Source organism: Cimex lectularius, unplaced genomic scaffold (assembly GCF_000648675.2).
Source record: "Cimex lectularius strain Harlan isolate CLEC.00 unplaced genomic scaffold, Clec_2.1 scaffold109, whole genome shotgun sequence".
In the NCBI taxonomy this organism is placed as follows: domain Eukaryota; kingdom Metazoa; phylum Arthropoda; class Insecta; order Hemiptera; family Cimicidae; genus Cimex; species Cimex lectularius.
The window spans coordinates 1547598-1560412 of NW_019392781.1; the positions used below are offsets into that span (position 1 = coordinate 1547598).

Below are 12815 nucleotides of genomic sequence, written 5' to 3' on the forward strand. Positions count from 1 at the left end.
AAACCAAATTTGTACCAAATACTAAGCCACAAGGGATAGATTTCGTAATATTAAAACTAAAAACTATAGGACCTGTAGCTAATATGATGTTTCTCGTCGTTTATCTTATATCTCTGGGTATAAATGCTTTTAAAAATATCTTAACTGGCTGATTTCAATCGTGAAATACTCCTGAGCTCATCACGGACAAGCTTGAAGTGTAAATGATTTCTTAACGGTCTCGTAATCGTGATATATGTATTCTATCAGGGCGTCCGTCTACACGGTGTAGTGCAACTTGGGCAACCCCATCAAATGGGCTGACCTTTACGTCTATGAGAGTCATATATGCAATCGCACATGTTCCTCTCTGTGGGAATCTGATTTCTTTCGATCGAGATCACAAACCGGGAGTAGAAATCAACGACCTGTAGGTTCGTCCGTTCATGTATTTTAAAATGACGAAAACCGCCCTCTAGGGCCAAGTAGATTGAGTAAACATTGGCAAAAGTAATTTGTTTCTATTTCAGAAGTTTAAAAAGTAGGAAAGAGAGGCAGGTTTTTTTCAAATCCGGGCATCCGGCGGCCATCCTACTTCCGGAACAGGTCGTACAGCGGCCTGCGTTTCTTTTTCACGAGGTCTCTCTCCACCCTGGTCAGTTCCTGGTCTCGGTTCAGCAGCCCGTAACTGTATATACCGCGCAAGTGCGGCGGTGACAGGCTCTGACAGAGCAGCAGAAAATCCTGGAAAACAACCACTTGGCTAACAAAGTTCCAGCGTATCTGCTGTGGGGTTTTTGTTCGTAAATAACCTTGTCAGGCGAAGTGATGAACCTCTTTCGGTACGATCTGGCCTGCTGGTCGTTCTCGTCCGCCAGAGGTTCACGACACCTCCTCACTGTCGCGTTGTTGTTGAACTCACAGTAATAGACAACGTCAACCACATCGGCAAACCTGAAAAACAATTTCTTATTGGCTGTCCCTTCCTCCTCACCAGTTCTTCATCCGCTCCCGACAATTTACCTTAACTGTTTTGGTCTGCTCCTGTCAATTCTATCCGTATCCCCTGAGCAGAGAAGCTGGTTCCTGTCGGGGCTTGTCGATCGGCCTAATTCTTAAATATAAAAAAAAGTATAAACATATCATTAGTACCAATGTAATACCTATAAAACACCTTTCATTCAAAATGGTGTCTGATTTAAGCAATACTTTTACTAAATGAATGTTTGTTTATATTGCCTTCCATAGAAGCGCTATAGGTTAGGTTACAACCTATAGGTACGCTATAGGTTATACAACCATAGAATTTAGCATCGACACATCCATATATCCAAGGTTAAGGTTAAAAAGAATCGGCCTATTTACGGACCAATATTGGTCTATTGTGCAATATCCATTAATATAGCTTGTTATGCTTAAGGCTTTTTATCATATCCAACAGATTTCGAGTAAGACTCCTGCATAGGCCTTTATACCAAGAGAAGGCATGGTCCACAAACCTCAATTAACCTCAAATTAATACCTGTCCTCTACAGGGGGGAGAACTATTTTTATCAGAACAACAATTTTATCACATGTACACTTAATAAGAAGGACGCTACAGGAATAACAACTTTATGCCTTGAAGATGTCCTGAGAGGTCAAAATGTCGTCAATTAAATGAAAAACGTGTTTTTGTTTTTTTCTGACTTATGTCTAACCTGACCACTCGTCACTATTTCAACCATTTATTAAAAGTTATGTATACAGCACAATGATGATGAGGTGATATGAATTTTGTAAAATGCTCACATTCGAAACATATTTGAAAGACTCAGATTAGTAGTTATTTTTGTAAGATTTGGTGATGCATGGATAAACTAAACTTTTGGAGAACTTAAAACGGAGGAAATTAATACACAAAACTACCTAGGTAATTTATTATTCTGCAACTTTTTTTATTTTATTTTAATTTTTATTGCAATAATACTTATATAGACACAATTAATGTTTAAGAAACCTCGATAACAAACCAGTTATATAAAAATTTGCACATTGCTGAGCTCACAGAAGTGACACAACTCATCTTGTCTCTCGCTCTTTGTTTTATTATGCTTTTGCAAGTGCTAAAAAGTCAGAATAAGCTCTACCATTTTTAAATTGAATATTTAAAATTCTCTATTTCCAATATAAAAAAATAATAATAATAATAATAATACTTTAAATTAGTCATACTTTTACTGTTTGGTTTGTTTGTGAAGAAAATGCTGAACGATAACATTTAGGTAAATTCTGAATACACATTTTGTCCATTTTATTAATAAATTTGTGAGATTATGCTAACGTGCTATTTGTTTAGTAACTAAAAAAACAATATATTCTCAAGGTGTTGTGATTATTTTATAAATTGTTAAAAGAAAATCATCCAAGAGAAAGAATCAGAATTTAAAGTGATCATGACAAAAATTTAAAATCATGTCTGACCAAACTATGATATGCATATCAAGAATGAAAGTCAACACCGCATAGACCACACAAAAAGCTCACAATTTAATTTATTTTAATTAATTTTGTCAAATTTCAAAATTTCCTGCCTACATATTTTTTCTTTAAGTTTTCAAAGAGAAAATTTAAGAGTAATCTCCCAAGCCAATATTAATCTCCCAAGCCAATATTTTAGTATTGTTTGGAATATGAAAATTTATTTAAATGTATTTCTATCTAAATGAAGTGTTACTAAGATAGGAAATCCATTTTTGTAGAAAAAATGTGTTCTTTAGAATTTTTTCTTTTAAGAACTAATAAGTTAGTTTATATAATTGTTCATAAATATTTGGCAGTTTTTTAAACTTACAATTAGAAAAAGTAAATATTTTTTCCTGCATTGATAGTTAATAGTTTAAAATATTATAAGTTCTTATATTGCTGCAAGATCTTAATTAGGTAAGAATTGAACTGATACCAGAATCAAAATCGGCAGCAATGTCTACTGCGTCCAGGCGTGTTTCTAGTTTCCTTTTTCCTTTTGGGTTAGCATTGTCTTTACGTCGAGCTCCTCTTCCTGTTTGTTGAAGAAAAAAATTAGAAAACATTCTAGTGTACTAACGATGGATCTTGCCTGCTGCAGCTTGAAGAGCTCGTTGATACCGTTCAGTCAACGCTAGCTCACTCAAAGTCCTGTGTAGCTCCCGCATGTCCTCCTCAGATTGGCCTAGGTCTTAATTGACAAAAAATGTACAAATGGCTAGGAAATTTTGTAAAAAAACAAAATAATATTTACCTTTTAGACTGTACATTTCCTTCAGTGTGAGTTTTCTTGGCATTTCGTTCCGACAAACTGCATACATTCATTGACAAACGCAAGATCCGGTATCAAAAAACTTGATGTGGTCAAACATGAAAGGCTTTGTAAAACTATTTCTTGTGACCATCGTTGTTTTTCCATTCTCCCTCCATTTCGCCCTGCAATTAATTTTTTATGTCTGAATCAATTCCATTGTTAATGTCGGTGAGAACAGAGCGCTTACAGCACGGATCGGTTTCCAAGTTATGCAGCTGACCGGATTAAAAAAGATTTTACAAAAAGATGCCCATGATGGCTAAACTAATATTGAAACTCTAAAAGAAAATTATTTAAGTGATATAACACAGCCCTTTCATATGTTCACAACACATGTTTTAGAGAAATTGTTAAAAATGAAATTCTATCAAAGAAATGGTGTATTTTTTGTACATAAAAACAATTAAATTGAACTTTTATATAGAAACGTTTAGCGCTTGCAGACCAGCTATCTCTCATTGACGATAACTGACATAAACATATTAAATTCTGCTTTTCCCACAGGTTTTATTTTTCTCTTACCAATTTATAAAATCACAAAACTCTGAGAATATATCCTACAAATTTATTAATAAAATATACTAAATTCATATTTCAGAATTTGAAATTTACTTAAGGGTTATCGTTCAGCATTTTCTTCCCAAATTTCAAACTATCCGAAAACTAGCAATCTTGGTGACTTAGGTTTCATCCTGTCAGGCATAATGCTAATATTCACAAATTACCGATTTTTGTTTGTTTTAAGCAGAATTTCTTGATGCACCTCTACAAAAGTTTGCATTAAAAAGAAAGCAAGGAGGATGAATAGTCCTTGCCACCATCTTGAGATGATCAGGAACAATTCAAACTATCAATTAACCATCAGGCTACCAGGGAAAATGGTACATGTTTAAACTATAAATCAACGGTTCTAATTTTTTAATTAGTGGGAGCTGCTTTTTCTGACGGTTTTATAAAAAAAAATTTCTTTTTAAATATGATCAATTAAATAGCACATATTTTGTCAAGTCAGTGACATTGTTTTGGCTTGTGTTTTATGATTTATTTATTATTATTATTATTAATAAAGGTAAGCAACCACTAAGGGTCATAATCTTCCTTGAACAGAAATATGTTTAGGGTAGCAATGAACAGAAGCCACTGGCCGGCAAGAGATATGACCATGCCAGGCTTGCCATACCTTGCCACCACCCCCATTCATGCCTCTTCTTCTAAATTTTAAAGAACAGACCAGCCATACTCAAAAAATTGAAACATTTTTCTACTCTGTGTCCATAATCTGACAAAATCTGTACCAAATTACCTGAAGCATTACATGCGCTCCTTTTCAAATCGAGAACAGACAGTAAGAATATGTTTGACTGTTAGCTGTTCCTGACAAATTTGACCGATCGGTGGAGGTTCTCTTACCATGAGAAAACTACGTGCGAGTCTGCAATGACCTATTCTGAGGCGAGTTAGGACTGTTTCTTCCTAACGGGAAGTTCGAGTGGCGAAGGTCCATTGTTTTACATCTTCCTTAATTCCTCTCAGCTTGTTGAGTGTCATTTCAAGCCATTCGTAATGCCAATTTTCTCAAATTGTTCTCTTGTTGGTGAGAAAGTCTTGGTATGGTATAGTAATGAGGATATTAGGAAGCAGGGTTTGTTCTCCTCAGGCACTGCAGCCTTCTGGCTTGTACATTCCTAGTTCCCTAGTTCAATGAAATAGACTCAATCCTTCTCCTTAGAAGTATCAGGTCATTGACTGTTGCTGCTGCAATTTGATTCCCTAAGTTTTTTTTCCCATACATGAGGTTAAATCTCCATTGAGCTGTTGCTTCGCATTCTAAGATGATATGGGTGGCTGTTTCCTCCTCCTCATGCATCATCTGCAGATCCCATGATGTGTACATGTTTTCTCAGATGCCATTGACTGGTTAATAGTCCTATCACTCATCTGAGTCTGGCCATCTCCAATTGCAGCACTGATTTTACCAGTCTTGGTGAGGTTATTTCATCATAAGTTTACTATCTCTAGTACCACTAGAGTTTATCCACTTTTCGTTTTGTTTGGATCCATTCTGTGATGGAAGATTCTATATTTATTTTTGTTATCCCAGGTTCAGGCCATGGTCTTGCAGATTCTCCTTTCGTCAGGTTGTTGGGTTTCTCCAGGTTTTGGAGATTTTGGATGCATTCACTGACTACTTTTGATGTGATTTTTTTACATGCTAATGCTTTAATAGCTGCTTGGCTATCAGATCTTATGAGGATTTTTTTGCCAGTGTAACATCTTTTAAGATTTTCTAGGGCACAAGCGTTGATGGCATTTAGTGCAGTAGACTCAATCCTTCTTCTAAAAAGTATCACTTGACGGTCACTGCTACATTCCTTAGATTTATTTGTTGTATGTTAGGTTAAATCTCCATTGAGTCGTTTCTTCACATTTGAAGATGATATGGGTGGCGGTTTCCTCCTCCTCATTGCATAATCTGCAGATGAGATCATAATTGTATATTGGCAGTACGTGTTTAGATCATCGTATGTGTGCGTAGGTGTTTCAGATCATCATGCCCAAAGGCTTGTATAGATGTCTGATCCGGTTCCTTTGTTTGTTTTGGAGCCATCTGTATACAATATCATTGTGTGATTATTTTATTGTTTGATACTATCCTGTGTTCTTCCTCTTCTTTCGTCTATTGAGACTTTATAGGACGTTGTGAAGAATGTTCCCAGGATCATATAGTCAGTCCCCATTTCTAAGAATAGGTGTTTGATTTTGTTATATATGGTTGTATGCCGGAATTGATTAGTTCCTATCCAATTTGTTTTTGGAGCCTAAATGAGCTTTTACAAGCTTTATCCTTGTATAAATGATTCCAGTGGAGGTAGGTTTAGCAGTTTCTACTGCACTTGTAGGAGTTGTGCTCATTGCCCTTGTGATACATAGGTTTGCTAATCTTTGTATGCTGCCTTATGATTGAGTAGGTACTTGTTGTTGAGCTTTCGACCACCAGATTAATGATCCATGGGTCATTATTATTATTATTATTATTATTACTGCCGTGTAATGCCAATAGGTCATTTTCTTTCTTGTGGTCAAGAAAGTATTATCCAGATCCCTTCCGTGTTCAGCAAGCATTCGCCATGTCACAATGACCCGGAATCCACATAAAAAGGACAGTGAAATTTTTTCAGGGCTAGGAGTATTTCCTTAATTACAAGATTAAGATGGCTTGTGTTAAGTGAATTGGATGAATTAAATTGTCCAGGACCTTCATGGTGGTTAGATTTGGTTGTTTTTTTTTAGATGAAATAGATTCTTTATATAAATTTTAATAGTAACTAACAGAATAATTACATTGAAAAGCATTATTTACAAAGACAAAATTAACATAAAATAAAAAACATAATATACATGGTGTACAATAAATTTATTCAAATTCTTCTTCAGTCAGGTGGTCAAGTTTGACGCAAGACTGTGTGGCTTTCGGCCTCGGTTTGTCGACGTTCTTAGCTTTCTTGATCTTTTGCCCGATGACGTATTCGGGCATGGTGAGCTTGCCGTTGACGAACGAAGGCTTCTCGGAGAAGTCGACCTGTGCGAGCTCTTCTCCGTCCTTCTCCTTGAAGTTGCGGTTGAACTTGATCTTGTCGGGAGGCGGAGGCTCTCCGTCCGTATCCATCTTGCGCTGGCGAATCTCTTCGAGGAAAGCCATGGCCACCGCCCGGTTGCTCTTGTCCGACATCTCCTCGTCGTCGAGCTTGTACCTCTTCCACTTGTGAGGATTCTTGACGAAATCGGGCAGGTTGAGCTTGGTGCTCCTCTTCTGAAGAGGTATGTCGGGACGTTTAAAAATGGACTCCTTTCCGACGAAAGACTTCAGCTCTTTCCTTGACGGATCGACTGTCAGCTTCCTAGATTTGAACTTCACCTCATCCTCGGTAACCCTGTTTTCGGGCTGCTTGGAGCTCATCCTGTCCAACTCTTCGAAAACGTTCTTCTGCCTGTCGTTAAACTGAAGATCACCCTTGAGGTAGAAATTCTTACTTTTGTCGAACATCTTCTACGACTCTGTCAACTGTATAAACAAAGTTCAAACAGGTTAAAACAGTCTTTTGGTTACAACTTTGTAACCGGAAGGTCTGCAGAACGCCCACCAAGATGGCTAAGCATCATTGATGACACACTGACTCCCATTTTCAACATTGAAACACCAATTTGAATTTTATTTCATTTCATATCTTTGTTTTTACACATAATCTGTACGAAGGTCCTTTCCCATCCTTGACATATAAAACTGAGTTCTATTATTACACACACATATAAGAAAAGTTAAAAAAAAATATAAGTATTAGAAATAATTAATTATTATAAAAATTACATAAGAAAAATATTCATAAGAACCAATAATAATGCAATATAATATAAGAAGAATGTCAGTATGAAAGCTTTTCAGGCTGGGATCTGATTTTTTGAAATCAGACAATTTGTGTTCTCAAAACATAATCCACTTAAACTTTTCAAAGATATAAAAGTATGCTATTTTCTTTTGATTTTTTATAATACATACAAACTTTCTACTCCAGGCATGGAATAGATGGAACTTTTATATTAACACCAAGGATTTCCACATAAGACGAAGGAAATGAAATGCAAGGGCTAAGTCTGATAGGATGAAATTTTAATAGTACAATTTCAGTCGTTGCGAACATCTTTAGAATGGTCTCCTCAGAGATGCTTTCTTTTTAATGAAAATTTTCATAGACTTATGCCAAATATTTTCAGTTAAATGAAGGAAAATTGCTAGGATAGTGAAATGCTAGGTTTAGGTATGACAGGATGAAATCTAGGAGTCCTCGATCATGTCTGGTGTATTCATCTAATCGAAACATTCATCAAATTAGGTCAATGTTTTCATTTAAGAAATGGATAATAACTTATTTTGTGAACCGTAGTATTATGTATAACAGGATGAAATCTAAGAGACTTTGTTAGTTCAATGAACGTCTTTAGAATGGTTTCCTCGGAGGTGCTTTCTTTTTAATGTAAATTATCATAGAATGTCAAGTATTTCCAGTTAAATGAAGGAAAATTGCTAAATTAGTTAAATGCTAGGGTTAGGTCTTACAGGATGAAGTCTAGGAGTCTTACCTGAGAGTTCATGGAAAATTTGAATTTGGATCGTTCCCGACCATGTCTAGTATATTCATCCTCCACAGGGATGTTTTCTTTCAAATGGAAACTTTTATAAAATTACATCATTTTCATATAAAAAAATATATAATCACTAAGTTTGTGAGCAATAGTATTATGTCTAACAGAGTGAAATTTTGCTAGTTCAATTTCAATCGTTCCTGATCATGTCTGATGTATTCATTACAGGATTTTTTCTTTTTAATGAAACTAATGGATTCTTTCATAAAATTACATCATTTTCATTTAAAAGAAGTGTACAATCACTAAGTTTGTGAGCAATAGTATTATGTCTGACAGAATGAAATTTTGGTAATTCAATTTTAGTCGTTCCTAATCTTGTCTGGTGTATTCATTACAGAGACGTTTTCTTTTTAATGAAACTAACTAACATTTCCATTTAAAAGAAGTGTATAATCACTAAGTTTGTGAGCAATAGTATTATGTCTCACAGAGTGAAATTTTGCTAGTTCAAGTTGTCGTTCCTGAACATCTTTAGAAAGGTCTCCTTACAGATGCTTTCTTTTTAATGGAAATTTTCAGAGTTGTGTCAAGTATTTTTAATTAAACGAAGGAAAATGGCTGAGTTAATGAAATGCAAGGGTTAGGTTTGACAGGATGAAATCTAGGAGTCCTAGATTGGTAGTTTGCCGAAAGTGAATTTCCAACATTCCTGATTCATCCTCCACAGCGATGTTTTCTCTATAATGGAAATTTTCATCAAATTACATCAACATTTTCAATTAAAAGAAATGGATAATCACTCTGTTTGTGAATGATAGTCTTATGTCTGATAGGAAGAAATCTTAGACTTTGTTTGGTAATTCAATTTCGATCATTCCTGAACGTCTTTAAAATGGATTCCTCACAGATGCTTTTTTTTAATGTTGTCATTTTCCGATTAAACAAAGGAAAATTGCTAGGTTAGGTCTGACAGGATGAAATCTACTAGACTTAGATTGGTAGTTTCTGATCATCTTTGGCCTGGACTATACATCCTCCTTCCCTACTGTCTTTTTTTTCTCTTGTAAACTTTATTTAGAGTTACATAAACAATTTCTCCTTGAAACAAAGGAAAATTTGTGAATGTCAGTGTTACATTTAATGGGATGAAAAGAGCTTTTATTTCATTCATTCTTGATCATCTCTGCCGTAGACTCTACCTCTTCCTTAGGGATGCTGTTTTCTCACCTTTCATAGAGTTGTATCAAGTTTTATGCTTAAAACAAAGGAAAATGGTAGATTTGTGCATAGGGTTATGTCTGACAAGATAAAATCTAAGAGACCAAGATTCGTAGTTTTTGTACAGTTTGGTTGAAAAGGATACATTTTTAATTGCTGGTAGTACTGCAATAAGTTATTTTTATTATGATAACTCTTGGTTACCCAACAGAAAGCTTCTAGTCTGAAGGATGGGGCACCTTTATTTTCGTTTGTCTGCCACCTTATTTCCTTGACAATATATATACAGCAATATGGTCCCAAATGCAATATGTTGGTTATTTCAATATTTTGATATTGGTCCTTGGATTTACAGATCAAAAAAGTAATGATAACAAGACCAAAATTACCAGAAAAGATCTAACTTCAAGTTAATCACACTGTAGATATCAAGAGGATATCTTATGATATAAAACATGATTGCTTATATCAATGACTAGTTTGAAAATAATGTTCTCCTTGTAAACACTCATCTTTATTACTCAGTCTGAAATTATTATGTATAAAAAAATTATTATAATACTACAATACAACCAACTATAATAAGAAGTAGAGGTAGTGACACAAGTGAAAACATTTTGTACTTATAATTGTACCGAAGTAGTTAAGGAATCTTTCAAATAGACAATAACGATGAAACAGACCTTTATAAAAGTTTTATATACAAAATGACTAAAGAGCTAAAATTTTCTATACATCCCGGCAGTTGCATCGAATAAAGCTTTGTTTCGAAACTCTCCTTTCATGTCGAGCATGTAATAAAGGTATTTGCCGTGAACTTTAATTGGCAGGTGGACCCTAGCGTTAGTCCTGCTAGTAATAGCGCTCACCTAAACAATAAAAGAATTAATACATTTTACAATTTAATTGTAGTTGAATTGTCTTACATATCTCAAAGGGACATCCATGATCCGATTAGGTCCAAATGGCGTGTAAGTGACTAGTGATATTATTTTGCCCCCTTTCCTCAGAATCAAGTAGCGGACTGACCTGAGAGTGAATGTGCACGCACTACCAAACATAACACAACCTGTAAGCAATAGAATAGTAAAGTTGGTTGTAAGATTTACCTGTAATTTTATCGTTACTGATTATCCTTGCTGCGTGTGTCAGAAGCGTTTCGACATTTTATTCAGTGTTGGGTCTGGCAATTATAATTAGATCTTAATCTTGGACACGCTGAAATGCTAGAACTGGCAGACCAAGCTGGTCAGTAATGATCAAATATCACACCACAGACCATAGGAGGAAATCTCACGTATTAAGCTTTTTCTTGTCAGGTGTGATTGAAAAGCTTAAAGCATTTTTTTTTTGTGAACTGAAGATGGCAAAATACTGACTAAATTAAAGTTGGTGTTGGTTGGTCTACATGGGGGTGACTAGTGATCACTGTATATTGTCATTATAATAGAGGTAGCATTAGCAAGATCAGATAGTTAGGTGATCAGTGATGACCAGTTCTTACATTCACAGACCAACACTAACTGTACTGCCGATCATTTTGGACTGACTGTTCTTTCTGGTGTTTTGGCATTTTGTCATCTTCGGCATGTCCAACAAGGACAAGGAGACCAAGATGATTGGTAAAAATCAAATGACAGGCTCGTCGCCCCCACAGACCACAGGATGAAATCTTACAAATTAAACTTTTCATTTACTTCACGAGAGACAGAGAAAACCAGACACTGATGATGGCGAAATGCAGACACATCAAACCAAACCCAGTGGGGGAAGGCCAAATTGATCAATAACTTACAAATAAAAGTTTACTTTGGATGGGATCAGTAATGGATTGTTTCATCCACTTGCAGACCAACTAACTGCAATTTGGTGTTAGCGATCATTTTGTGAGTCAGTGCGTGGATGAACTGCTACGACATTGATGACTGCATGATATGGCCACTTTAAAGGTTAACAGCATGATCAAATGGTAAATTGATCAGTGCCAATCAGTTCATTTACTCACTGACCGACATTAACTGAAATTTGGCTGTTACTGATGATTTTGGTCAGTGAGTCGATGAACTGCTCTGACACTGATGACTATGAGATATGGTCACCTTAAAGGAGGTTAACAGCAAGATCAAATGGTAAGTTAATCAGTGCCAGAGCAGTTCATCCACTCACTGACCAAAATAATCGGTAATGACCAAATTTCAATTAGTGTTGGTTGGTCAGTGAATGGATGAACTGATCGACACTGATCAACTTTCTATTTGATCCTGTTGTAAACTTCCTTTATATGGCCATATCATATAGTCATCAGTGTCGGAGCAGTTCATCCACTTACTGACCAAAATGATCGGTAACGACCAAATTTCAAATTTCTTCATAATGCTTTGGATTAAAAATGATAAAATATAGTTGAAATTGACAAATAATTACCGAAAAATACGGAAAATCCTGCAAGTCCGCGTTTGACCTTCGGATGACCAAGGTTGACCTTCTTCCACCACGGATCTTCTTTGTTTTGGGAGGCGGGCACGTCTTTCAGGTCGTGGTAGGCGATGTTGGCCATGTATGACCAGAATCCGAGCTGTGACAAAGCGAACAGGTTCATAAACCTGAAGTAAGTCGGGTTTTCGTACTTAAAAAGTATCACGTCCTTGGCCGGGTTCGTGTTCACCTCGAGGACGTCGGTCGAGAGTGGACGGACGACTCTCGACGACAACCTCTGCAGCACCCTGTACATCCCAGCAATGTTCATAACTCATAAAGGTATAACATCATAATGCCGTTACGCTACAGAGTACAGACTGCAGGTCTGCAGCTGTGCGGAACCTAGACTTTAAACAGCACGTGCGTTTATGTACGACCTTGAACAGTGGTTACGTTTGACGTAATGCGAAGAGTTTGGTTAGTTGGCTCAGCTCTACTTTATACTTTGAATTATCGACCTTCATCAACAAAAATCTAGGTTGAGGCTTAAATTGAACCTATATTTGTGTTGACTCTATGGCAATCTTTCGACTATTCGTTCAGAAACGTTGGATTACTTCAGGATGACCGGCGAACAGAGGTCAATACTTCAGAAGTTTATCCTACATGTCCAGTTGAACTACAACCTCCTTATCGTCGTAAGTCAGTCGTCTGATTTTCAATCGTGTTGGAGATATTT

General features: G+C 36.0%; 3 protein-coding genes across 4 annotated transcripts; all 3 read right to left on the minus strand.

Moving 5' to 3' along the window:
• Positions 1–474: 474 nt before the first annotated feature.
• On the minus strand, positions 475–3646 carry LOC106666052. Its single transcript, XM_014392934.1, has 7 exons — positions 3486–3646; positions 3239–3420; positions 3077–3175; positions 2921–3019; positions 1003–1093; positions 792–933; positions 475–723 (listed from the first exon to the last, which is right to left on the minus strand). The coding sequence occupies exons 2-7, from the start codon at positions 3303–3305 to the stop codon at positions 571–573; spliced, it is 651 nt and encodes a 216-aa protein (XP_014248420.1). The 5' UTR covers positions 3306–3420; positions 3486–3646; the 3' UTR covers positions 475–570.
• Positions 3647–6694: 3048 nt separating this feature from the next.
• LOC106665899 lies at positions 6695–7434 on the minus strand. Its single transcript, XM_014392703.2, has one exon. It carries the CDS (start codon positions 7341–7343, stop codon positions 6714–6716), a length of 630 nt encoding a protein of 209 aa, XP_014248189.1. The 5' UTR covers positions 7344–7434; the 3' UTR covers positions 6695–6713.
• A 2716-nt stretch (positions 7435–10150) lies between these two features.
• LOC106666054 (transmembrane protein 223) lies at positions 10151–12490 on the minus strand. Of its 2 annotated transcripts, XM_014392943.2 has the most exons (4): positions 12324–12490; positions 12083–12233; positions 10585–10727; positions 10151–10527 (listed from the first exon to the last, which is right to left on the minus strand). In XM_014392943.2, the coding sequence occupies exons 1-4, from the start codon at positions 12402–12404 to the stop codon at positions 10378–10380; spliced, it is 525 nt and encodes a 174-aa protein (XP_014248429.1). In that variant the 5' UTR covers positions 12405–12490; the 3' UTR covers positions 10151–10377. The 2 variants fall into 2 exon arrangements, with proteins under 2 accessions (XP_014248429.1, XP_014248428.1); XM_014392942.2 differs by having other exon boundaries at positions 12083–12489.
• Between the last annotated feature and the right edge of the window lie 325 nt (positions 12491–12815).